The sequence below is a fragment of the Anabrus simplex genome, chromosome 1 (assembly GCF_040414725.1).
Source record: "Anabrus simplex isolate iqAnaSimp1 chromosome 1, ASM4041472v1, whole genome shotgun sequence".
Taxonomy (NCBI): Eukaryota; Metazoa; Arthropoda; class Insecta; order Orthoptera; family Tettigoniidae; genus Anabrus; species Anabrus simplex.
Genome location: NC_090265.1, coordinates 537,062,494 through 537,088,234, shown reverse-complemented (window position 1 = coordinate 537,088,234; position 25,741 = coordinate 537,062,494). Strand labels below are relative to the sequence as shown.

The 25,741-nt window shown below is 38.4% G+C and overlaps 2 protein-coding genes across 2 annotated transcripts in view; one reads left to right on the top strand and one right to left on the bottom strand.

The window, feature by feature from the left end:
• HIPP1 (HP1 and insulator partner protein 1) overlaps positions 1-25,741 on the top strand; it is a 242,426-nt gene that overhangs the window by 196,530 nt on the left and 20,155 nt on the right. The gene's annotated exons all lie outside the window — the stretch shown is intronic.
• Positions 1-25,741, bottom strand: part of LOC136869091 (U-scoloptoxin(11)-Ssd2a) — a 68,182-nt gene that overhangs the window by 31,155 nt on the left and 11,286 nt on the right. Inside the window, exons 2-3 of the mRNA XM_067144824.2 lie at positions 20,154-20,345; positions 6,844-7,071 (exon numbers count right to left, since the gene is read on the bottom strand). Coding sequence (XP_067000925.2) covers positions 6,844-7,071; positions 20,154-20,345 — 420 coding nt within the window. The remainder of the gene's footprint in view (positions 1-6,843; positions 7,072-20,153; positions 20,346-25,741) is intronic.

The window sequence follows — 25,741 nt, the reverse complement described above, 5'->3', positions numbered from 1 at the left end:
CCACTTTAATATCTTTCAGCAGATGATCCATGTAAACTACTAATAACAAAGGTGAAAGATTACAGCCTTGTCTAACCCCCGTAAGTACGCTGAACCAAGAACTCATTCTACCATCAATTCTCACTGTAGCCCAATTGTCAACATAAATGCCTTTGATTGATTTTAATAATCTACCCTTAACCCAATGGACTCTCATTAAAATACTTCTGCGTGTCACACTGACTCAGATTTAAATCCCAGTGGAGATGATGTTTGTGCAGCACAACGAAAAATATATTGTTAAAAGAAAACTATACAAGATATTAACCTGAAATTTTGTAATAAGGTGAATGAATACATGTTCTAACCTAAAATGATGTTCTTGCAAGATAGACTTCAAAGCATGTTTGAGTTGTGGAGGCCTGGCGCGAAGGTTTTGCTCATCATCACTCTATGACTCACTAGTGATATATACATTTCCTGACTCATTAACACTATTTACACTCAACACTTCCTCACACAAATTATCGTCCTCCAATTCCTGAAGATCTTCACTTACACTAACATTGGAATCACTATCTAAAACACTGTTAATTAACTTCACTAATTCTTCAGGTTCTGAAACACGCACGCTGCTAGTTGTCATATTTACTACTGGCTTGAAAGGAATTTGAAATATTTCCGAGTCACCCTATTCACGTGGTTTGAAGGTCAAACAAGGGTAAACTTTGATATACCCTTGCGTCAGCCTTGTAGTATTACATGTTATAAATCTCATTTTTGGTCCGTATTGAAAATTTACAGTTCAACAACAATAAAGGTGTTTTAATTTAATCCACCTATTCAGTACTTTTATTTTCACTTATAGTGGTTACATAAATAGATTCATAGTTAAATGGGACATGTTTTGCCCTCAATTAACCCTTTGTTACCCATACCTACCATATGGCAACAATTACTTTTACCCTTTACAGAAACGATATTATACCGAACACCGTGCTATTTTAGCCCATATTAGCCACTTGGATATCATTTCTTCAAAATAATTGTGGTTCTGAAGTTGGTAACACTGTTAGAGCTTCATGTATTCTGTTTAAAGTCTCATCTGCTGCTTCAAACATGGAATGTGAATGGAGGGCTTCGTTTTCAACTGTGAATAAACAGTTTATTTGAAGCATGAGTCATTAAATAATATTAGATAAATGTCAGTAAAAGACTCTAAATTATATTTTTACTATGAATGAAGTCATATCTCTAATGTATTTTACTGTAATCAGTTCTTAAAATAATTATTGCCATATGGCAACTACAGTCATTGGAGGTTAGGTAGTACACATTTATTTACTTCTAGATTTTCATACCCTTATCTCATATGATTCAAGTTTCTTGATGAATTTACTGTGTACTGTACTGTATTATTATTTCTTTATTAGTACATATAGGTCATTAGTATTAAAACTAAGGTTACGAGCTATTTTTTGACGTAGTCACATAACCTAACAAGAGATGTTTTCTTGGTAGAACCCCAACCTCCCACTGTCATATAAAGATTTGGACTGTATCCTGAATGAGGCAGTAATTCCTGATGGGGATTTATCAGATGTTGATATTGAAGACGATGAACCTGAAACAGTAGAACAGAATATTGTTCGCAGGAGTGTTACAACTGATGAACCACCAAATTCAGTAGATATGACTGCACTGAGTCATAGGCCCAATCTTTCTGCAGTAGATAATTCTGGTGTAATAGACATTTCTGGTACCAACGGTTCATCTACACGACAGCAGCAAACATCCAGAGATACAGCATCAACATCAATTGACAAAATTAAAGTTTATCCAAAGTGAAGAAAAGACGATTTTGATTCTCCTTGCTCTTTCATTGTTGAAATTTCTGACTGTGATTGCAAATTTACTCACAACTGCAGGAAAGTCACAAATTCGGAAAAGAGGTCAACCGAGCTCAGAGTTGCAGCCTACTGTGAAAAGAAGGCCAAAAGTAGCCATGCCAGCTTCTGATGTGAGGTTTGATAGGTTGTGCCACTGGCCAGTTTATATTTGTAAAAAAACAAAAAAACAAAAAAAAGCAAAAAACAGAAGTGTAGGAACTGTAAAGCGGGTTTCACCAGGGTGATGTATAAGAAGTGCAAGGTTGGCTTATCTTGAATGGGAATAATGACTGCTTCTTGCCATTTCACAATAGTTAGTTAAAATTCAGAAGAACTAGGCCCACATCATATTTAGTATTCAACTGTAATTTTAATTTTTTCACTGTTTTGCTATATTAATTGATGTGTTTATTGTGATATATTCAACTGTAATTTTAACTTTTTCACTGTTTTACTATATTAATTGATGTGTTTATTGTGATGTATACCAACTGCGCAATATGAATATGAAATTTAGTGAGTGCCTATTACTTTGACTCCATGCCCCAAAGTTGCCATATGGCTATAATAATTACTTCAATAATTACAATGGGAATTTCTTTAAAAATGGTCATAATATCTTATTTGAAAGCCAAATAACACAGTAAGAACAATAAAATATTTTTTTTGTTAAGAAAAATAATTCAGGATAGAAAGGGTTAAGGGCATCTTCAGCCTAAAAACAATCATCAAGAGTACAACTAATATTCAAAGTGGAAGCTAAAAGTTTAGCCAGTTATTAAAATTCAGGACATAAAAAGGTGAAAAATGATACAATATATAAAGATGCTAATGGAAACACTGTCAATGATTAAACTGTAATCTTGTTGGAGACTAAAACTTCTTCCATTAAAATTCCAATTAAAACAGTTCATTTAAAATGTTAGTGGAAAACCAAAGTGGTAATAATATAAAGCCAATGACATGAGGGCGTGAACACAAGCATAAACATGATTGTCATAAATACAATATGCCCAAGGCCGCTGATGAAATTCGTCAGCATGAAGTGAGACAGAAGCATCAGTTGAAAAATTGTAAGTGGGCCTTAGCACCGGTATTTTTGACAATCATGTTTATGCTTGTGTTCATGCCCTCATGTTGTTGGGTTTATATTATTACCACTTTGGTTTTCCACTAACATTTTAAATGAACTGTTTCAATTTGAATTTTAATGGAAGAAGTTTTAGTCTCCAACAAGATTATAGTTTAATCATTGACAGTGTTTCCATTAGCATCTTTATATATTGTATCATTTTTCACATTTTTCTGTCCTGAATTTTAATAACTGGCTAAACTTTTAGCTTCCACTTTTAATATTAGTTGTACTCTTGATGATTGTTTTTAGGCTGAAGATGCCCTTAATTGAGGGCGAAACATGTCCCACTTAACTATGAGTCTATTTATGTAACCACTATAAGTGAAAATAGAAGTATTGAATAGGTGGATTAAATTAAAACACTTTTATTGTTGTTGAACCTTGTAGTATACAAAAATCTTAACGCAAGAGCCATTTCTTGCAAATTGAGCGAACTATAGAAAGATATCTGAGCACTGGCAGTGCGCGGGCCCAACTCATCATCCGAGTTGTAGGCCATGTGCTCGCAAGCGGGCGTGCCTCGTCATCCGAGTTCATTGGGTTAATCTCATAGCCCCCCAGTATGGTGAACATCTTTTCCCTCGGTACCCTGTCATATGCTTTCTCTAGATTTACGAAACGTAAACACAATTGTCTATTCCTCTTGTAGCATTTTTCGGTTACCCGGTGCATACTGAAAATCTGATCCTGACAGCCTCTCTGTGGTCTGAAACCACACTGGTTTTCATCCAACTTCCTCTCAACAACTGATCGCACCCGACCTTCCAAGATGCCAGTGAATACTTTGCCTGGTACACTAATCAACGAGATACCTCAATAGTTGTTGCAATCCTTCCTGTTCCCTTGCTTATAGATAGGTGCAATTACTGCTTTTGTCCAATCTGAGGGTACCTTACCTACACTCCATGCTAATCTTACTGCTCTATGAAGCCATTTCATCCCTGCCTTCCCACTATACTACACTATTTCAGGTGTAATTTCATCTATTCATGATAGTGGAGTTTATTTACCATCCTTTCCACTTCCTCAAGCGTAATTTCACCATCATCATTTTCCTCCTCCCCATGAGCTCCGTTGTCGCGACACCACCATGAAGATTTCCCTTTATGGCGAGAAGATTTTCAAAATGTTTTCTCCACCTCTCCATTCATTCCCTGGGGTCTGTTATGAGTTCACCTGAATTACCCAAAACATTGTGCATTTCCTTTTTCCCTCCCTTCCTAAGATTCTTTATTACTGTCCAGAAAGGCTTCCCTGCTGCTTGACCTAGCCTTTCCAGGTTATTACCAAAATCTTCCCACGACTTCTTTTTGGATTCAGCAACTATTTGTTTTGCTCTGTATCTTTCATCTATATACAATTCCCTGTCTGCATCAGCCCTTGTTTGGAGCCATTTCTGATAAGCCTTCTTTTTACGTTTACAAGCTGCTCTCACTTAATCATTCCACCAAGATGTTTGTTTTTTCCCCATCTTTACACACAGTTGTTCCTAGGCATTCCCTTGCTGTTGCGACTACAGCATCCCTGTATGCCACCATTCTTTTTTTATATCCTGAACCTGCTTACTGTCCACTGTTTGGAACTTCCTACTAATTATATCCACGTACTTCTGCCTAATTTCCTCGTCCTGGAGATTTTCTTTCCTTATTCGTTTACAGACAGATTTCACTTTCTCTATGGTAGGCCTAGAGATACTTAGTTCACTACAGATCAAATAGTGGTCTGTTTCATCGAACAATCCCTGAAAAACCTCTAAATTCGTAACAGATTTCCTGAATTTGAAGTCAGTTAAATTATATTCTATTATGGATTTGGTAACCCTGGCCTCCCATGTGTAACGGTGTATAGCCTTATGCTTGAAGAATGTATTCGTAACTGCTAAACCCATACTAGCACAAAAGTCCAGCAAACGCTTCCCATTCCCATTAGCTTCCATATCTTTCCCACATTTACCAATCACCCTTTTGTACCCAATAATTCTTTTAATAGTCATAGGTTAAATTTTAAATAGGTGCCTGGTTCAGTTTTGAGGTGATGCTATGGCTGATGATGCCCTTTAAAAGGGGCAAAACATGTACCATTTCTAATTTTAATGAGGATTAAACCTTGATTTTATGATTGATTGTATTGAATGGGTGGAGGAGAAATATATTTTATATTTTTTTTATATCAATTACTTTCAATACGTATTTCACAATGATTCTTATAACTTATAATGCTGAGCTCTGCCGAAGGTTGACTATATATTTTCCTAGCTGCTCTTGCGACCAAAAACAGAACCCTCTTCTTTTTCTTTCTTCAAAGTGTGACACCCTTAAAACAGTGTATAAAATTGCCAAGAAGTGAAAGCTCTATTCACCATTACTGTTAGATTAAGAAAGTGATGAACGTCTTCCTCAATTCCTGGTGGCTTCCAGGGTCGATGGAAAGAGTTTCTTAGACAAGATTCCTTTCCTAATTAGTAATGCAGTCGAGGGAATTGTTTGTGGTGAAGTCTATGGGATGCGAAAACTTTGCGATAGATCCGTACTTTTAGAGACATCGACGGCTGAGCTGTCTAGATGGCTACTCGAGCCAATCATGTTTGGGAATGTGGCAGTTACCATCGAGAAGCACAAGTCCCTGAACTCCTGCAAAAGAGTTATCTTCCACAGGGATTTTATTAAGGCTTTCGATGATGACATGATCAGAAACCTTGCTCATTGGGGTGTAACCAACATGAGCAGATTAAAGAGGTGTGTCAGTGATAAGCTGCTCGATATGGGTGCTTTCATCCTGGCATTCAAAGCCCAGACCCTGCCTGAACAAATCGAGATTTCAATGTACCCCCTGACTGTACATCCGTACGTTCCATCTCCAATGAGGTGCTACAACTCTCAGAAATTTGGCCACACCTCATTGCGATGTCAAGGTCCGACAACCTATGAGATGTTTGGGAAAGGTGAGCATGCTGGTGTCGAGTGCACACCACCACCTGTATGCCGCACAGGCGTGCATGCTCCAATCTCCAAGGAGTGTCCCACATTTGGGGAATAGAAGAAGATCCAGGAGATTAAAACTATGAATAAGCTATATTATCCAGATGCCTGGAGAAAGTTCAAATCCATGGCTGCTCCATGAAAAGGTATCAAAAGTGTGAATTTCATCTGAGACTTTTGTACCAAATACCAGTACACAAGAAGCACCACAAAGTCTCAACCACAAACTGCAGCTGCTAAAGGAACTGGAGATCTCAAGACAATAGTGTTACCTACTGGGAAACCTAGTTAATGCCAACGTTATCCGGGAAGAGCACTTCCCAGGAACGTTCGGCTGGGAAGTCCTCCCCTACCAGGGTGGGGGAAGACTTCACCACCCAGCGCTGGAAGACCTTGCAGCCCTCCTACCAACACCCAGAACAACAAGAAGGATAAGGGGAAGACACAGGCAGTGCTCCTCCTAAGATGTCTTAGCGTTCTCTAACCCACTTGGGGGGGGGACCTCCTCCAAATATTAAGGAAACGGTGAGCAAGAGCGAAAGGCCCCGACACCCTCTTGTTCGATCCCATTCTGGGGAATATTCAATTTGGGCTCAGAAAACCAGTGCTTGTCAGACTGGGTTGTTTCTGAGCCCAACTTGGCAGGTTCGATCCTTGTTCAATTTGGTGGTATTTAAAAGTGCTCAAATATGTCAGCCTCGTGTTGTTAGATTTATTAACACGTTAAAGTACTCCTGCGGAGCAAAATTCCAGCACATCAGCATTTCCGAAAACCGTAATATTAGTTGGCGGGACTTAAAAACCAATAACATTATTAAAATCAGTGCTCCACTGCTTGAATCACTCAGCTGGGCTTACTTACTTTAGTACATCGATAATTCCTCGTTGTTGTTTTGTTGTTCTTGGAACTGCCTTGACGATGAAGTTTCCAGTAGTTTTCTGGTGAGCAATTGCAGTAAGCCACTACTGAAACAAAAGTGGCCACTGCACTACGATTGTATGATACAGTTACTTTTGTCCTGTTTGTTGACACTGTTAGGGCAAGATCTCGTGGTCCACAAGTTGATAAATTTGATATGATCTGGCAGAACTGAAACAAAGAAAGATAAGTTGTAAAGCAGGTTCATAAAGTCGAAAAGTGGGCGAAATGTCCCAGAACTCCTGTTTTTCTCAAAAGGAACATGTATTTAATGTGTTGGTAACACTTGGATTCGAACTATGATTACTGGAGGCATCTTATGGACTCTGAGGGGAAACTATGACAGTGCAAATTGCAAGCCATAGTCAATAATAATTTGAAATGACAGATACAAGCATTTTGTATTGGAATGACAGATAAGTTCAAAAAATAGGTCACCCCTGTATAAATCATTATAAGCATCATTTAATACCGCGTAACTCCGCCTCTGGACTTATAACCGCCTGGATTCGGTTAGGAAGCGAGTCCACGTGGTTGTGCAGGTACATTGCATTCAGGTTAAGCCACTCACTGAGGATCATGTAATTCCACCAAATTGTGGGAATGCTGGTGTCGGCGTTTTACCTGCCGATTCAACCTGTCCCACAGATTTTCAATGGGGTTCAAGTCAGGTGATTTTGCAGGCCAGTCAAGATGTAATATGGTAGGGGGAGTGTTCATAAAACCAGTCACATGTGCGTCCAGCCCGATGAACTTTGCTGTTGTCATCTTCAAAAATCGGGATATCAATGCATCATGCAGATGTTGAATGAGAGGCAACACCTCATCATCCGGAATGTTTAAATAAACTTGCTGGTTCATGTTCGTGGTCACCTCAGTGAACAGGCCCAATCCATGATATGAAAAACACCCCCAAAACATCACAGACCAACCTTCTTGAATCTGACTGTGCAGACATCCAGGATGAAATGCTTCATTTGGCCGGTGTACTCGATGACGTGCATAATTGGAATACAGGCAAAAACGTGATTTGTCAGACCACATTAAGTTTCTCCAGTCAGCTACTGTCCATGTTCCTAGATATAAAAAGTGGTCAGTCTGCTTAGTGGAGTTTCCGCAATGGGGATATTGAAAGCTGGGAGGCTCGACACAGGTGCAGGCTGTGCAAGTACTTCGGTTTTCTGAACGTTCTTCTATATGACTAGGTTGATTCACAGTGCAATGAAAACTAGGGTAATCGTTGCCTTGGGAACGAATCAAGAGGTTTCAAGGCATTGAAAGAATTATAGGAATTCTCACCAGATGCTGTCAGTATTCATATCATTGAATATTATCAATCTGCATAAGGAAACGTGCTGTAATGAAATATACATCCGCTAGAATGCAGCAGAAATTTAAGCTTACATGCTCTTAAGCGGAAAGAGGTCAGACTATTTCAAACACTTCAGAAATGTTTTGGGCTGAATCATACATACAAGGAAGGCAGGGATCTTCCTTCACCTTCGATGATATACGATTTCCATCTCGACAACTTTAATTGTACAAGCTAGAGCAGAATGAATTTAGGCCTACAGGGGTCTCTACCACACTGGAGGTTGGCAACATGTGAAGAAAAGGAGATCTAGATGACATATGGAGGTCGGCATCAAGGGGTTGATTAAGGTCATGATTGTTTCCTTTCCAGTCCTATCATTGCCGTAAGACCTGCCTGTCTTGGTCCATAGTAAGAATTTATTTTTAAAATGTTCACAGATTGAGAGTATTCAAGGTGTTACAACCAACAGGAGCTCTTCAAACTGGCTGTTCTTCTGATCTCCCATTAGTACAATTCCATTCATTAAATTTATGTATAGGCCTATGTAGATAAGAAATAGGTGTATTATGGGCTTTTCACCTACTCTGTATACAATGAATGAGGAAGAAAAATGTGTAAAATAAAGATGAATGATTAGACTTCATGGATATGATTACCTTTGCATTGAACTTAATGTTTTGAAAATTGTCTCTTTGGAAAGATTAGTTATTAACGAGAATTGTAGAATCGAAATGTAGAACATTGCAACGTCGAATGCACGGCAGTATTAAACCTCAGTGGCAGAGGACTTTTTGTTCTAAATTTGTTATTAAATGAGATATGTTACGAGAGGGAATGGATATTTTAATGGGATACACAAACTTAATATTTTGGTTGATAGAATGGTAGATAATTTTATTGTGAGGGACATTAACATATAGGTTATCAGGCAAAGAAAGGAAAAATCTGTTATGTTAGATTTTCTAGACTGGCTAACATTGGAAGAGATGGCTAAAGGAAGTTTGCATAAGTTAGTGGAACCAGTTGTGAAACACATTTGAGACCTTGAGTTGCCATATGTTGTCAATTTGTGAACCTTCATAATAGTTACTAACTAAAGATGTTAACCCTAGAGCGGTCGGGGGGAAAACTTAACGTGAACGGTCGGGCTGGGTCTGGTTAACCCAATATAAAAACTGATATATAAACCATTTTAGAGATTCATTTTCTCTAAACACAGACATTTTACAATAGAGTGGTATAATATAAATACTCTGAAAACATTTTTAGAATCCTACACATAATAATACATTTCAAAAAAAGTATATTAATAATACATTTCAGAAAAGTGTACTGAAATTTAGTCTAACCATTCAGAGGTCAAAATACACACTGATAAGAAAATTTGTGGCAAACAATATGTACTTTATATTATCTGTTTTTGACACCATTTCCTGAAAATATACGTATTGGTTTTCAACATGGTGTGGAAAATGTAGCATTTAAATAACACTTGGAGGAGTTCCTGCCGGGTCAGTTTCCTTAATTATCAAGACAGTTTCCACATCGCATCTCAGCATGTTTCAAGCAAACCCACAGTTTACAGATTTTACAGAAGTACTGTCTTGCTTTCTTTGCACTTATGGCATCTTCCTCTTTTCCTAGGCTCTAGGTCTTCTTGTCGTTCATTTGTTCATCCCAAAAGTCGTGCTGCAAGAAGCCGAATTTCTTGAGTTAGACAACCTTGTTGAGCTCACTCCGCCATGTAAGGTGTCACTAGTGCTTTACCTAGTGCCTTCAAGTACGGTACGCACACCTTTCCATATCTATATCCACAAGATTTCCTCTAAGGATAACATACACATTTAATGCTCCAATATTTAAAACAGCAAAAATAAACATAATGGCCATCCTCTTGTTCCTTTTGCGACAGTATATTCTGCGGACATACCATCAACTACGTCAACGCCACCTTTGGTGGCATTATAGCAAGAAATCTTTTTTGTTTTCACCGCTTTCTCCGTCAATTTTTGCATCATGGTGCATGGTAGAAATATAGAAGTACACATTTATTGCGTTTTAGAACACAAGCTAACATGGTAACGTCTTCTTGGAATCCAAACATGCTCGAATAATTTTCTTTCGATTTCTTTGCAAGGAATTCCGGAGGTATTTCTGCCTTGTTTTTCTTCAACGTACTGAGTAGTGTAATCTTCATTGTTGGAAGTTTTTTAGCAAGGCTATAGGAGTTAAACCAATTGTCAACAGTTAAATTTTGTCCGGTACCCTTTATTGGCTCAACCAGTCGCAGTACAACATCTTCAGGCTTGTTACTTTTATAGAATGGGCCATTTGGTTGAACTTCAGCATAAACTTCCAAGTTTTTAACATAATACCTCATAGCACAAGCGAGCAGTAAGAATTTTATGCCGTATCTCAAAGGCTTAGAGGGGATACATATCCAAAATCGGCATCTCCTGAATGGCACCAACATTTCATCAATTGTAACAAACTCTGACAGAGAGTAATGCTTGTTACAGTTCAAAATAAATAGGTCCAAAAGATCCCTAATTGCTGCTAAATTGTTGTTTAGACTATCTCTCATTTCGTGAGTGAACATTATCAAAGTGAATACACCAAATGAGAAATCTGAACCTTTTCAGAGACATACCTGCCCTAAAAATTTCTACTCCTGTCCCCTCCATATTCCAAAACTCCTCAATATTCATTTTGCTTCCATGCAGCACTCCAGCCTTTTGTTGTTTCTCTAGCCATACTTGAATCACTGTAGTTAGATTTAATAGACTGAATATAAATATTTGTAGCAGTCACAAGCAGATCGACAAGATGTTCATTGAAAAATAATGACCATGACTCTATGGAAGTGTGTACATTCATAGCCTCTCTTACACTTCCTGGCAAATGAATTGAAACTAAGTCATGGACTCATGTATGAATATTCTGGGGAAACACTTCCCCTTAGTTTTTCTCTCTTTACCAACAAAATAAGGAAGTGAACTACCTGCATTTGAACCTTCTGTATCCACCATAACACTGGAACTGGCTGTATTTGCAACTCTGATTTCTTCTTCTTCACTAAATTCACTGTTGGATTCATGAACACTGGTTATCACTAACTCAGGGTCAGCGTCTGAATTGTCAAATTCATCATCACCATCAAGTAACATTTCCTCAATTTCACATGTTTAAATCCTTCCGCTTGATGCTATCGTGTTGGAAACTTCGTAGAAACACTAATGATCTTCTTTGTTTAAGATATGAACACCGTAAGAGCGTTGAAACCTAAACCACACGAAAATAAACTTGTAAGCTTGCTGGACAAAATTAAGTACATAAACGGTCGGGCCGGGCCTGAGAGACTCATTGCTACTTCACGCAAGTGACAGACAAGGACTAACTAATGAAGATTTTCGATAAGAACTGCAGCGCACCCCTACAACCATTTTAGGAATGTACAGGGATGGCTAGCCCTCTAAGCGTTGTGACCTTGAGGGAATTGAAAAATTTCACACTGCTGGGTCTCAGAGGTCCAGGCCGACCATTCTAGGGTTAAGGAATCGTAGATTGTATATAGAGGACAACATTGTACACATCTTAGCCAATTCAGTGACTAGTTTTCTGGCAAATTTCCTTCAGAATTCAAATTTGAAACAGTAATCTCCCAAAAGCTGAAAGAGTCAGCCCATTAGATTTAAAAAAAAGTTAATTTGTCTCCTTGTATTTCTGGAGGTACTACAGCTATTTTTAGGCACACCCCCAGTGGAGGTGAGTTTCACATACCTTTTTAACCAAATACCACCATCTTACCAATCTTAAATCTATGGCAGTATTGCAACCTAACAATTGCACTATTGTTAAAGGACAATCCATTAGATGAGTGGCTAGTTTATGGTCTCCGGAACTCTAGTCATGAGCACTTCAACTTCGCCCTTGGTAAGGATTAATGAAAGGTTATACTACAGTCCAGTCCAGTAAATTCTGCTTTTGATATCTAACCTAGCTTAAATGTGGACCTTCACACAGGACAAAAATTTATGCTGAATCATTATTTCTATTTGTCTTGCTCTGTATGGGAGACAGTACCTATTGTAGAGCTTGTAGTTTTATAAGTCGAGTATAATTACTGCTCAAAGACAAAAAATTCATATTGTATAATTTATTCAGGATCGGCTTAAAGGGTAGTTACAGAAGATACGTTATTACACTGTGTTTTCTGCTGTTGTTACTACTGCTGCTGCTGCCACCGCCACCACCACCTCGAACTTTCAAATTGCGCAAAAACCGGTCATGTTACAGTATTGATTCAGTTGTTGCCTTAGAATTACGTATGTTTCTTTTTTTATACCAGTAAATGTCATTTTGTTAATAATTAGTGGTGCTGCCTACGGACAATGAGTGCGCTCAAGTCGTTCTGGCATGACTGTTTATGGATTTCATGTTATAGATTTTCTTTTCTAGAATCATCATCGTATTCCAAACATCTTTACAGATGTGCATCTCGTACTATTCCTGATTTTCATTACTTGTAATCTATTCCCTACCGTCGACTAGTGTTCAGCCAGTCAGGTCGCTTGCTCTTGGTGGGTACTGACCTGGTTTCTACAATTTCAGTGTAGTGGGTTGGCGGGCTGCTTCATGTTAGACTGCCCCGGGACCAAAAATTTCTGGATGTGGGGTCAGCGAGCAATATGCCTAAAGACTATAACGGTCCTCATGTAAATCAGGGTAAACAATCTTTGTTGCAGTCAAACTTTCTCAAGGATGGATGCGTTAGTTCAGTGTGCTGTTCACAGATTACGAGGCATATGTTGCCAGCACAACATCTCAAATGCATTGACATAATGCATAAAGTCCATGTCTCTGGTGCATAGAACATAACTGGGAAAACAAAGGCATTGACAAGGTTGATTTTTTTCACATTGGTTATTGAAGTGTATTCTAATGCAAAATTAACAGGACAGAATTTTGTTTTGTCTCCATTTGAGACCATTGATAGCAGCCGACAATGTAGCAAGAAGCCGGGCTTCAGGGTAAAGGCACCGATGGAGATCCACTGGTTTGTTTAATCATCACCTGACATTGAGCAGCGAGACTTAGCGATGTTCCAGCAGTTCTAGCCAGTTGGAAGGAGTATCATTAGGAATATTCACAAGGAAAGTAGTCATAAGTTTTGTTTAAGAAATTCCAAGTTGGTCCATGGGTTTTTGATTGTCAAATGCCTTGACATAGTGCATAAAGTCCATGTCTCTGGTGCATAGAACATACCTGGGAAAACAAAGGCATTGACAAGATGATTTTTATCACATTGGTTATTGAAGTTGTAACTTTGTTGTAACTTTACGTTAGTAGTTAGTAGTGCTAAAATTTGGATGTTGAGTTTGTCTAATGTGTCCGCTAGGTGCTTCAGCTTACTGATCTTGAGAAATGCATTGATGTCCATAATGAGAAGGAAAAAAAAAGCACTTTGGTTGGAGAGATTTGGAAAATTCTGATACATTCCTGCATGATGTTCTTAGTCCCCCAATAACTGGACCAAAAGCCAGCACGCTTACCATTCAGCCACAGAGCCGGACACATTAACCTATAAACAATTACAACTAAAGAGATCCACAGAAAGTAGAGGACTTTTGGGAACTACTAGAAGAAACTACAGCCAAAATTCCAAAAAAACTATATCAACACTCTGCTGGGGGAACTTCAATGCCCAAATTGACAAAGAAAGGAATTCAGGTACAATGTAGGTCTCTACCCTGCTCACAAACGAACCAAACGAAATGCCTATACGTTGTCAACTCAAAAGACCTGCACCAGGCCTCTTCGGAGGCCACATGTCATTAAAAATTATTATTAATAGGTTATTGTGCATTGATTAGTGTGTAAGCTTTGTTTCCTGATTTGATTAATAGCAGTAAAAGAGTTTCAGCAGGAGGTCAAAAGATTAATACTGAGTTAGTTATATTTCTTCTGGCTGCAGATCCGGTGCCAAATTGTAATGGTTTGTTAGTGAGGAGAATTGCTGATCTGCCTTTCTGTAACTTGATTCAAAATGATTTTCATCCATGTGCCTGGTTTTTTGTAGTGCTAAAATTTGGATGTTGAGTTTGTCTAATGTGTCCGCTAGGTGCTTCAGCTTACTGATTTTGAGAAATGCATTGATGTCCATAATGAGAAGAAGAAAAGAAAAAAGAAAAAAAAAAGCACTTTGGTTGGAGAGATTTGGAAGATTCTGAGACATTCCTGCATGATGTTCTTAGTCCCCCAATGACTGAGAAAACCTAGCAAGTCTACTAGTTCCTGGGGTGGGGTTGTGGTTTGTTGTTGTTGTTGTTGTTGTTGTTGTTGTTGTTGTTGTTGTTGTTGTTGTTGTTTCTACATGCTAGTAAGTTGAAGGGAATGAGGAGATCATCATTGACCTCAGTGTTTCAACTGAATTATTGAGCCTTAGAGGTTGCCTCAAAATGTTCTCCGGCTGTGCCTGTTTTTGGTCTGCGAGAGGCATTTTATTTCAAGCCCCCCTATCAGCCACCCGGGACACGCCTGATGATAATAATAATAATAATGAAGCGAGGTTCACCCTCTCCCTACCTCATAATCGTCATACCAACCAGATGCACAGGTCGTCCATGAACGTCAAGTAGAATGGCTTGCACCAAGCAAGCAAAACATGTCATCAGATACTCTTGGCACTGAAAGGCGTATGCCAAGTATAATAATAATAATAATAATAATAATAATAATAATAATAATAATAATATAATATTTATATTATAATATTTATTGCCAACAATAATAATAATAATAATATAATATTTATATTATTATTATATAATATTATATTATTATTATTATTATTATTATTATTATTATTATTATTATTATGGTGGTTATTGTTTCAGGCACTAGGTTTTTCTGCTTATACCAACACTCTTGTCTTCATACACACATAGCACTCCACACTACCAACCACCATAGAAACATAATAATGAATGCATCCTTCCACGCACTATTAACAGCTCAGTCGTTATTGTCACAAGGAACACGGGGCGCAGGAATACACTTCACACAGCAAACTGAAAATATTACGCTGCTGTCTCTCCTTGTGGGTGGGATTGTGTCACTGCTGCGTGAGTGGATTCATAATCCACTGTACTAAAAATATTTCACAAAGAGTTCGCTCCTGCATCCGGCATTAGTGTGAGTAGACCTTTAGGGCAGTTGTTCTTGGTGATGCCTTGAGCTTTATGCAAAATTTGGCCATTAATCTTAGGTAATTGGAGTCACAAACCACTACTGGCAGCATCTTGGCTGTTCTCTGTGAGGTGCACCAATGTTTCCAGAATAAGATATAATCTGTGTGATTTTTGTAGCTCCTGTATGCAGCTGCCCATGTAATGTATATGACTCTCTTGGATTTTGTTGGAAGAGGGAGTTCCTCATTGTAAAGCTATTGCCAACACAATTGAATTAGGTGATCCCCTTTTCTCCTCCACAGTGCTCATTTATAGGCAGGACGTATGACACTGTTGATGGTGATTAGTCCATTGGGTGGGGATGTTAAACCTTCATGTTAGTGAACAGGAGTAGGCGTATACTGACAGCGAGGTTCACCCTCTCCCTACCTCATAATCGTCATACCGACCAGATGCACAGGTCGTCCATGAACGTCAAATAGAATGGCCTGCACCAAGCAAGCAAAACATGTCATCAGATACTCTTGGCAATGAAAGGCGTATGCCAAGTAAATAAACAAATAGATAATAAACCTTTAGAACCATCAGTCTCAGTATGAAAGAAGTAGTTGATAGCATCGCCTGGTTTGAAGTGACTGGTTCCTTTCCAGTGGTTTTCAGAGAGGCCTGCTATGGAAATACTCCTTATACTGTCTCATTTTGTACAGTAAAAAGTTTCCCCTTTCGGAGAAGGCCTCGTACATTCCGTGTGGCATGAAGAGCATCTATTTTACCGTTTATGTTCCTAGTAGAAGATTTTGCACGGGATGCACAGAAATCTACACCACCATGCCTAGTAGCTTATCCATCATAAACATATAGGAGCTTGCTTGTGAAAATAATCCATTGGTTTCCCATTACCTTCCTCGTTTCCATACCATTGGTTACAAAGTAGTTCTTCTGCCTTTGGGAACGATTTCTCACCCACTGGATATGACTGCCTTGTCCTTGGCAAACCAACATTGTTCACTTATGCCAATGAATATTTGGCTTCTCTTGTATAATTGGCTCGGACCTGGAGAATAGATGCTATAGTATTGTGGCTTTCAGTGACATTTCCTCCACTGACAATCCACAATCTTTTTTGAAAGAGATCCTCTCTGCAAAGCCGTTGGCTCTTCGAGGGAGTCAGATTATTTTTCGCTGCCCATCACGCAGCACTGAATTCCTGGCTGTACAGATAATGTAGAACATACCAAGTGTATTTACATCAGTAAACATATATGGCATACTTTTGAAAATCACTCTCCCAGAAAGTTTGTTATTAAAAGTCAGCCTGTTCATTGATCTGATAACTGTGACATGGACATTAACAAATACATGAAAACATCATATACACTCATATCACTGAAGAACACTGAAAATCATTGTGAAAACAGAATCTAATCAAATAATAGTGTAAGATTTACATGGAAGGTTAAATTCATTAGGGATACATACAGGTGTAAATTGTAGGTTAACTAGTAGGACACCAAAAATTAAACCAGGCTAATGTAAAGCTGAATTGCACACTTATTATCTACCCATATTTAAACATTAGGCTGATTCTTGTTACAGCAAGTTTGAGAGAACGGCTGAACCGATTGACATGGTAAAGCATTTTGATGAAACTTGGCCTGTAGGGTTGCAGAGTGACTTTAAAAGCATAAAAATTTCTTGCCGTATATTTTTAAATTATTAAAGAAAAATGTAGCATTCTGATTTTCCAAAGCGCTCGCCAATACTTCAAGGCCACCTGGGCTATAGGAACGCTGTGGCATACAATGCAAGAGAGAAGGTGGAAGGGGGCAAGCACACGTGCAGTCGGACATCTTCCTGGTCAGCTGTTCCAGTCTTTGTTATATTGCAGAGTGTCACTTAGTCGAGAATAAACTATTCAGCACAATGTTACTGCCTCTTTGTAGCTCTCCCTATATTTGCTAGCTTGAAGTGATGTCAGAGAAATGTAAAAGTCCTTTTCGCCATGTCATAATTTTAACACTAAGGTTGTAAACTTCTTCCACTCCAGTAGTTAGGAAAGTGAATTGATCTGCTGTGTCATAATTTAATGTTATGGAAATCCAAACTGTTGTATCTTTACTATGAGCAAACTGCTTGTGTGCCAATTTTCAATTCTAAATTGGCCGGTATTGTGCTCATCGCAAACCAGGAGCAACTTTCAATTATGTTCATGAAGTCCTTGGCATGCCCCAACAAAAACACAAATGCGAAGAATGCATTTTTCATCGATGGTCATATGCACACTGGAAAAATATATACCGATGCTTAATACAAAAGTTCTTCAGTTTAGGGCTTCATGTTACAACCTGTGACAATAAAGTTTGGTGAATGAAGTCAAAACGGTCGATCCGGCAACACTGGCGACACAGAACACTGCACTTGCATAGCGGCAGGTTTTGACCATCTGCTTCCTATGTTGTTCAGTTGAGCATCGTGCGTGTCCCATGCAAGACCTGTTTCACACAGTGCGTGTTTAGTGCGTTGGTTCTGAACTGCGAACAGGAACATGAACGACCAAAAGATCAATGTACAGTTTTGTTTTACGCTTGACAAGACACAGAAAGAAACGCATGAGATGCTGGTACGTGTTTATGAAGATCAAGCACTGTCCTTGAAGTGTGTGCATGAGTGGTTCGCCCGTTCTCAAGGAGGCTGGGAAAGTGTTTCTGACAACCCCCATAGCGGAAGACCGGTGACCGCCATCAGTTACGAAAACATTGAGAAGGTGAGGACATTAATCATGAACGATCGGCGATTAACTGTACTCATGATAGCGGATGAACTGCAGATTAACCATGAATCCGTGCAACAAATTGTTACCCAGAAGTTAGGGAAGAGGAAAACGTGTTCTCGTCTTGTGCTACTTCACTTGACTGATGATCAGAAGCAGGCACGTATAGAGGCTTCACAGGATTTTGTCGAAACGGCAGATGCGACACCAAATTTCTTGAACTGTATTGTCACTGAGGATGAAACCTGGTGTCTCAGGTACAACCCCGAAATGAAACGGCAAAGCATGGAATGGCATTCTCCAGAAAAAGGTCAGAGCCGAAAAGAAACGCATCAAACTCTCTTTGAAAGAAAAGAGATTTGACGATATTCCTGACATCCAAAGAAACATGACGAGGCTTTTGAACACCATCCCAAAGGAAGCCTTCTTGCATAGTTTCCAGGACATGTATTGCCGATCTCAGCAGTGCATAGTTATAGGAGGGGACTATTCACTGAGCTTTATTGTCACAGGTTGTATATTAGTAGCGTGGACAGAAATAGCCACTACTTTGCTTCCCGGCGGTCGATCAGTGCGCTGTACGTTGAAAATAGAGTGCTATAATCCCTCAAAATGATTTTAACTCCATCAGATAAAACACCTCCATTTTCTTTTAAGTGTCACCAATTTCCAATTTGCCTGGCATTTTGTATCATGATCAATAAAGCTCAAGGAGAAACACTGGAACGTGCAGGTTTCAATTTACCTTGATCAGTTATCAGTTGTGGCCCATGTTGCAATGTCAAGAGTGCAAACTTTTGACATTCTTAAAGTTGGAATATTGCCAAAAAGTACTTGAACAAAAAATATCTTATATATGGAAATCCTTCACTAAATATTTACCCCATTGACAGTCTTTATTTGATGGCTTTCGACTAGTAGTAGTAGTAGTAGTAGTAGTAGTAGTTATTATTATTATTTATTTTTATTTTCTTACAACTTGCTTTACGATGCACCGACACAGACAGGTCTTATGGCAACGGTGGGATAGAAAAGGCCCAGGAGTGGGGAGGAATCGGCCATTTGCCTGGCCCTTCACTTATGTACCAGAACCGTATAAGCTTTCTGAGTTAATCACGACAGTGACAGTGATGGAGGAACATTTGAGTCAAATATGTTGTATCATATCATAGATAAGGAATTCCCTTTGAAGGGAGAGCGAGTGAGCCAACACATGCAGTCAAGCTCACTATGCAGTACATTTGAATGGATGAAAACCATAACGGTATAAGTGACATTTCTTTAAAATGAGTAAGTGCAGGATGCAACTCCGAGAGGATGTATCCTTTCACCAGCAAAGAGGTACAAGTGATAGCGGTAATATTCTGCACTCTAGTGATGGGTGGTATAATTACAAATAGCATGCTTTATATGAGTGGTGACGATGTTTAAATGACTTTTTCTCAGAATGACCAAAATGCTACTTATACCGTTATGGTTTTCATCCATTCATTTAAGAAGTAAATTAATTCAGATTGTGTGTTCATGAACATAGTATTTGAAACATGTTCTTGGACTGTATTGAAAAATTAAAATAAATAAGAAATGACAATATAATTTATGCATTTGTAGCACAGTTAACAAAAATATGTAGTTGTAGGAGAATTATTAAAAATATGTATTTACATATAAAAATATTCATTTACATAAAAATCCGTTTCCTACTGATAACTTATATGAGTCAACATTTGATTTTTACAGTTCTCTCTCGGAAGTTTTGTAAATAAAAGTCGGCATATTGATTCTAGAATATGTAAATAAAATTGTATAATAATTATTAAGCAAAAACTGGCAGAACTGTGATCATTTTCCTAAGTGTCTAAATCATGCTGATAAGAAGAGGAGTAAAGCCATTTTAAACATCCCAGGCGCATGGTGTTAAGGGATTGTTATGTTATACTGCTGACATAATTAGTAATTGCTTCATTTGATTCCTTACCTTGAATTGTGACCTATTATTCAGCATCATGGTACGATTGTCGTGATGTTGTTGACTCCATTCTCTGGGGCATTGGTACTGATTGGGACAACGGCAAAGTCGTTCTAACTTGATTTTGAACCAAAAACGTCTGTGCAGCACACTGCAGGCAGCATTGAGCTTGCAGATGGGGAGTTCCCTTTCGCTATGAATCTGTAATATCATTGCTATAATTTTACATAAGCACCAAAATAATTTTATAATTTATCTATCAGACCATATTTATAATTAATCCAGTAAAGGAAAAGTGAAGAACAACTTACTTTGGCCAGGATATGATAGATCATACTTTCATACTATGCAATATGATAACAAAAAATAACTGGAATTATTTTATCACTGGTAAATATTGGCTGCATTTATTCACATTCACCTACAGGCCTTTGAAGTATTCTCCCTCGGACACAATACAATGGTTCCAGTGTTCAGTCCACTATTCAAAACATTCCTAACAGCCCTTCTTGGGTAATCCGTTAAGTAAACCTAAAACTATATTGTTTAACTCATCACTATAAAAACGACAACCCTGAAGCTCCTTTTTGCTGTAGGAAATAGGTGGAAATCACGTGGCCCTAGGTCCAGTGAACAAGGTGTGTGTGGCATCACCGCAATGCCCAGTGTGGTGATTGTTTCTTGAATCTTGACGTCTCAATGAGCAGGTGCATTGTCCTGATGAAGGATTCATCCCGTTTGAGCAAGGGTTGGTTGTTTAACAGCAATTTTTGTCTTGAATGGCCCCTTCAATACTTCACAATAATAATCATCAGTAACAGTATGTTGCTTCTTCACCACATGATTGTATACGATGCCTCACCGATCAAAAAGACAAGGTGAATGACCTTTCTTGTAGATGCTTCAATCTTGGCCTTCTTGAGTCTTGGACTTGGGGGATGTTTAAACCGGCCAAAAAAGGTATACCACAAAGCGCAAGATTAGAAATATTAAATCAAACGGCCGTTAGTGGCATTTGATTACAAATATTTCCTATGAACCGAATATCCTGAGAATCCTTTATATTATGAATCAATGAACCAACACATATAAATAAAAGGGCCTTAAATAATGCATGTGTTAAGAGATTGAAAAAAGCTAATTTAGGAGATCCTATAGCTAAAATTCTCATCATCAAACCCAACTGTCCTAAAGTTGATAAAGCAATAATCTTTTTTTAAATCAAACTCAGTCCATTGGGCACGTTCCTGTTTTTTTTCTCTGGGTCGTAATAATGGAACCAGGTTTCATCGCATGTGATGACTTTGATCAAAAGCACCTGGCTCTCGCTGAAGTCTCTCCTTCCATTGTTAACATACCATCACACTGTGTGCTTTATGTTTATCGTTTGTCACACGAGGCACTCACTTTGCTGCAATTTTGCGAGAGCCGAGAAAATTGCATTTGATGTCTTCAGTTGATCCATAGGAGATATTCATTATTACTGCAATGTACGCAATAGATACACGACAGTTTTCTTGCACAGTGGCATCAATTCTGTTGACATCAACGATGGTGTTAGGAGTTGAGAGCCATCCAGGTTGTGGAGCATCCTGGATTACCCTCCCTAAATCTGTTATGCCACTCAGACCTGCGTTTTTCCCATGGTTTGGTCTTTGTAGGCTTGCTGCAAAACTTCTACTGTTTTGTTAAGGAGAATGCAAAGTCTAATTGATGCACACTACTGCAACTTAAGATCCATGCTGGATACAGTTAACATGTTCTTGCACTTTGACTGTTTCCATCCAACTGAACACCTTCAGGCACATGAAATGCATAGCGTTGTCACTTAAGGTCAGATCTCTCCAGTACTACCAACACCAAACACATGCGTGGGAGCATTGAACAGCAATAAAATCATTCCAATTATTTTTTTATACCTTTGTACATGTGTACATACAATTTATACCTTTAAATAATAATACAGCTCCATTTTCAAATTGTGCTTATACAGTCGATGTATTCTGCTTCCTTATGTATGCCTCACACTGTATTTTCTTTTGCCCTCGTGTAGAGAAAAAAATGAATCCTATGTTGGTCCATTTCATAAATAATTGTATATTCAGTCTTCAACCTGAAGGATGGTTAGTTCCTCGACAGTTTTAACAATCATCTGTCACGGGTAGCCTAGGCATCACTGAAGAGGCGTACTGGGGAATTGAAGTGTAAGGTAGTTCTTGTTGCTTTCCTCACTGAGCCAGAAATTGCTGTTGTGCATAAGTTTACAAGTTCACTGAAATGCATACATCAACTAACGGTATGAGTAACACTTTCACACTGTTCATCACAGAGCTGATTGTGTAAAGAACGGTGTTGCTGCTATTGCTCATACCTCTGTAACTAAGCAAAGGGATTTTATTTCATGTTAAAAAAATATGTTAAATCAATAAGTATCAAAGCCAAGGGTGAGACTGAGATAGAAAAATGAAAGTAACAAACTTGATTGAGTCCATACAAGGAGAGAGTGTGTCTCATTGAAGATGGATCAATACACAATTTGGTGTGGAAACAGTTTTAACCTTTTCTGCATAACAGGGCTGAGAGGATTTGTTGTTTTACTGATTCAGTGACATTTGTTCATCATTTTGCATATCCTATGTACAGGTTACCAATGTTAATTTGTTTTCTAGATTGCAAGAATGCATTTGACTGTGTTTATTGGTGCAAGTTTTGGGAAGTATTGCAGAAATAGGCATTCTTCCTCATCTTACTGCAATGATAAAAAAGCTTATATTGGATTGAATCAGAAGTGAATCGCAGCAAAACCAAGTTGATGGTTATTGATACAGGAAAGAAGCTCCAATTGAGTGGTTGTCTAGTAGGCCCAGATATTGATGAACTTTTTTTATCTAGGCCCCTTGCCGAACAACACTGCCAGTTGCAAGACAGAGATCGGAGCAAGAATTGCTCTTGATGGAGAAGTGGCTGTGGACAAGCCCCGAACAATCTGGCATGACCAAGCAATTGGTAAAAACACAAAGAAACATTTGATTTGTATCTTTAGTATTTTCAGTCTTCTTCCGTGGCTGTGAATCATGGACAGTGAAGGCCACGCATAGAAAGCACATCAATGTATTTGAAATGTGGTGCTAGCAGAGGATGTTACAAATACCTTGGATGGAAGAAAAGATCCAACTCCTCCATAATCTAAGACCTTCGTATCCCGAATCTACTTTCATCTCTTGGTAGACAGAGAACCCTGCAGTTCTTTGGACATGTATTAAGGAGAAAAGGTAACCTTGAAAAACCAGTTATGCATGGAAAAGTAAATGGAATCAGGCCACATGGAAGAGCTCCCAGAAGACGGATAGACCAGATCAAAGACTTGACTTGCACACCTCTGGGAGTAACAATCCAGAAAGCAGAAGGCTGTAGACAATGACAACTTTGTGGATTCTGTCGAATAGTAAAGTATGAGATCACGATACTCAGATGTGAGTTATGCGACTGAGAAGAAAAATGTACATCAATAGTTGTTGGGTATAAAAATTAGTAAGGAGTAAATAACTTGTAAACAAGGTACACAAGAACGTCGTTTATCCGGATTAGGTGGGACCGGAACTGGTCCGGATTATAAAAAATCCGGATAGTCCGGAAAAACTAAAAAACAAACAAATACAGTACATGGTATATAATCTGTTAACATAAGTTGTACAGTAATACCCTTTTTTCAATTGTGCAAAGAAATATAACACTTTCCTTACAGTTACGACACTTGTTTTATGCACTAAAATAATGATTTGATCCTGGCTCAGTCCAGTGGTATTTGAAGGTGCTCAAATACGACAGCCCCGTGTCGGTAGATTTACTGGCACCTAAAAGAACTCCTATGGGACTAAATTCTGGCACCTCGGCGTCTCCGAAGACCTTAAAAAGTAGTTAGTGGGACGTAAAACAAATATTATTATTATTATTATTATTATTATTATTATTATTATTAAAATAATGATTTTTTTTGTTTTACATTTGTATAGCATTTGCGTGCAGCAGGATCACAAAGGTGTTTAACTAATAACATGTCTGCTGCTGTGGTTTCAGTCTAGGATTCTAAATAGGCCATCAGTTTGTCCAGCTGCATTGCTGCCTCTCCACAAGCCTTTGTTTCTTCTGATGAAGTGCCGGTTTCATTTTCGAATTCACCATGAGTGAATTAGTAGTGCGTTGCATTCAGTTATGCGACTGAGAAGAAAAATGTACATCAATAGTTGTTGGGTACAAAAATTAGTAAGGAGTAAATTACTTGTAAACAAGGTACACAAGAACGTCGTTTATCCGGATTAGGTGGGACCGGAACTGGTCCGGCTTATAAAAAATCCGGATAGTCCGGAAAAACTAAAAAACAAACAAATACAGTACATGGTATATAATCTGTTAAAATAAGTTGTACAGTAATACCCTTTTTTCAATTGTACAAAGAAATATAACACTTTCCTTACAATTACGACTCTTGTTTTATGCACTAAAATAATGATTTGATCCTGGCTCAGTCCGGTGGTATTTGAAGGTGCTCAAATACGACAGCCCCATGTCGGTAGATTTACTGGCATGTAAATGAACTCCTGCGGGACTAAATTCCGGCACCTCGGCGTCTCCGAAGACCTTAAAAAGTAGTTAGTGGGACGTAAAACAAATAACATTATTATTATTATTATTATTATTATTATTATGATTATTATTATTATTATTAAAATAATGATTTTTTGTTTGTTTTACATTTGTATAGTGTTTGCGTGCAGCAGGATCACAAAGGTGTTTTACTAATAACAGTTCTGCTGGTGTGGTTTCAGTCTAGGATTCTAAATAGACCATCAGTTTGTCCAGCTGCATTGCTGCCTCTCCATGAGTCTTTGTTTCTTCTGATGAAGTGCCGGTTTCATTTTCGAATTCACCATGAGTGAATTAGTAGTGCGTTGCATTCAGAAGAGCGTGGGTTCGAATCCCACCTCGGCCGTCCTGGGAATGGTTTTTCACAGTTTCCCATTGTCAGTTCCAGGCGAATTCTGGGATGCTACCTTTGATAGACCATGGTGGAATTACTTCCAATTCCTGTCCTTAACTATCCTTGGTGGAATGGACATTCAAGAAGAGTTGATCCCATAAAAGAAATACTATACAAGTAAAAATATACTTTTATTATTTTCGATCCGGATAAACCGGAGATCCGGATTATTGAGGGCTGGATAAACAAAGTTCTTGTATAGTTGAAAGGTTAGGAAAGCAAAAGACAGGTGTTTCAATATCATCTTTGCCATTGTAAGAGAAGTAAGTTATGCCTGTCACTTCTTCCTATTTAGGTGGGAGGCTCCCGATTTTTAAAAATCTCTCCCTGACCTCCTTGTCAGTTAATTATTTCTTCTCAGGGTTAAGTCAGTGATTGCAGAACTTAAAATAGATATTTAAACTCCTACTCGACCTGTCTGTGTTGGTGCGACGTAAAGCCACTAACAAAAAAAAAAAAAAAACACCTACCCTTTCAGGATAATGCCAAAAGTTTTTTAATGGTCAAAATGAGTGGGTAAAGGACAGTCCGTGTGGCCAGAAGTCCCATTCTCATTGGC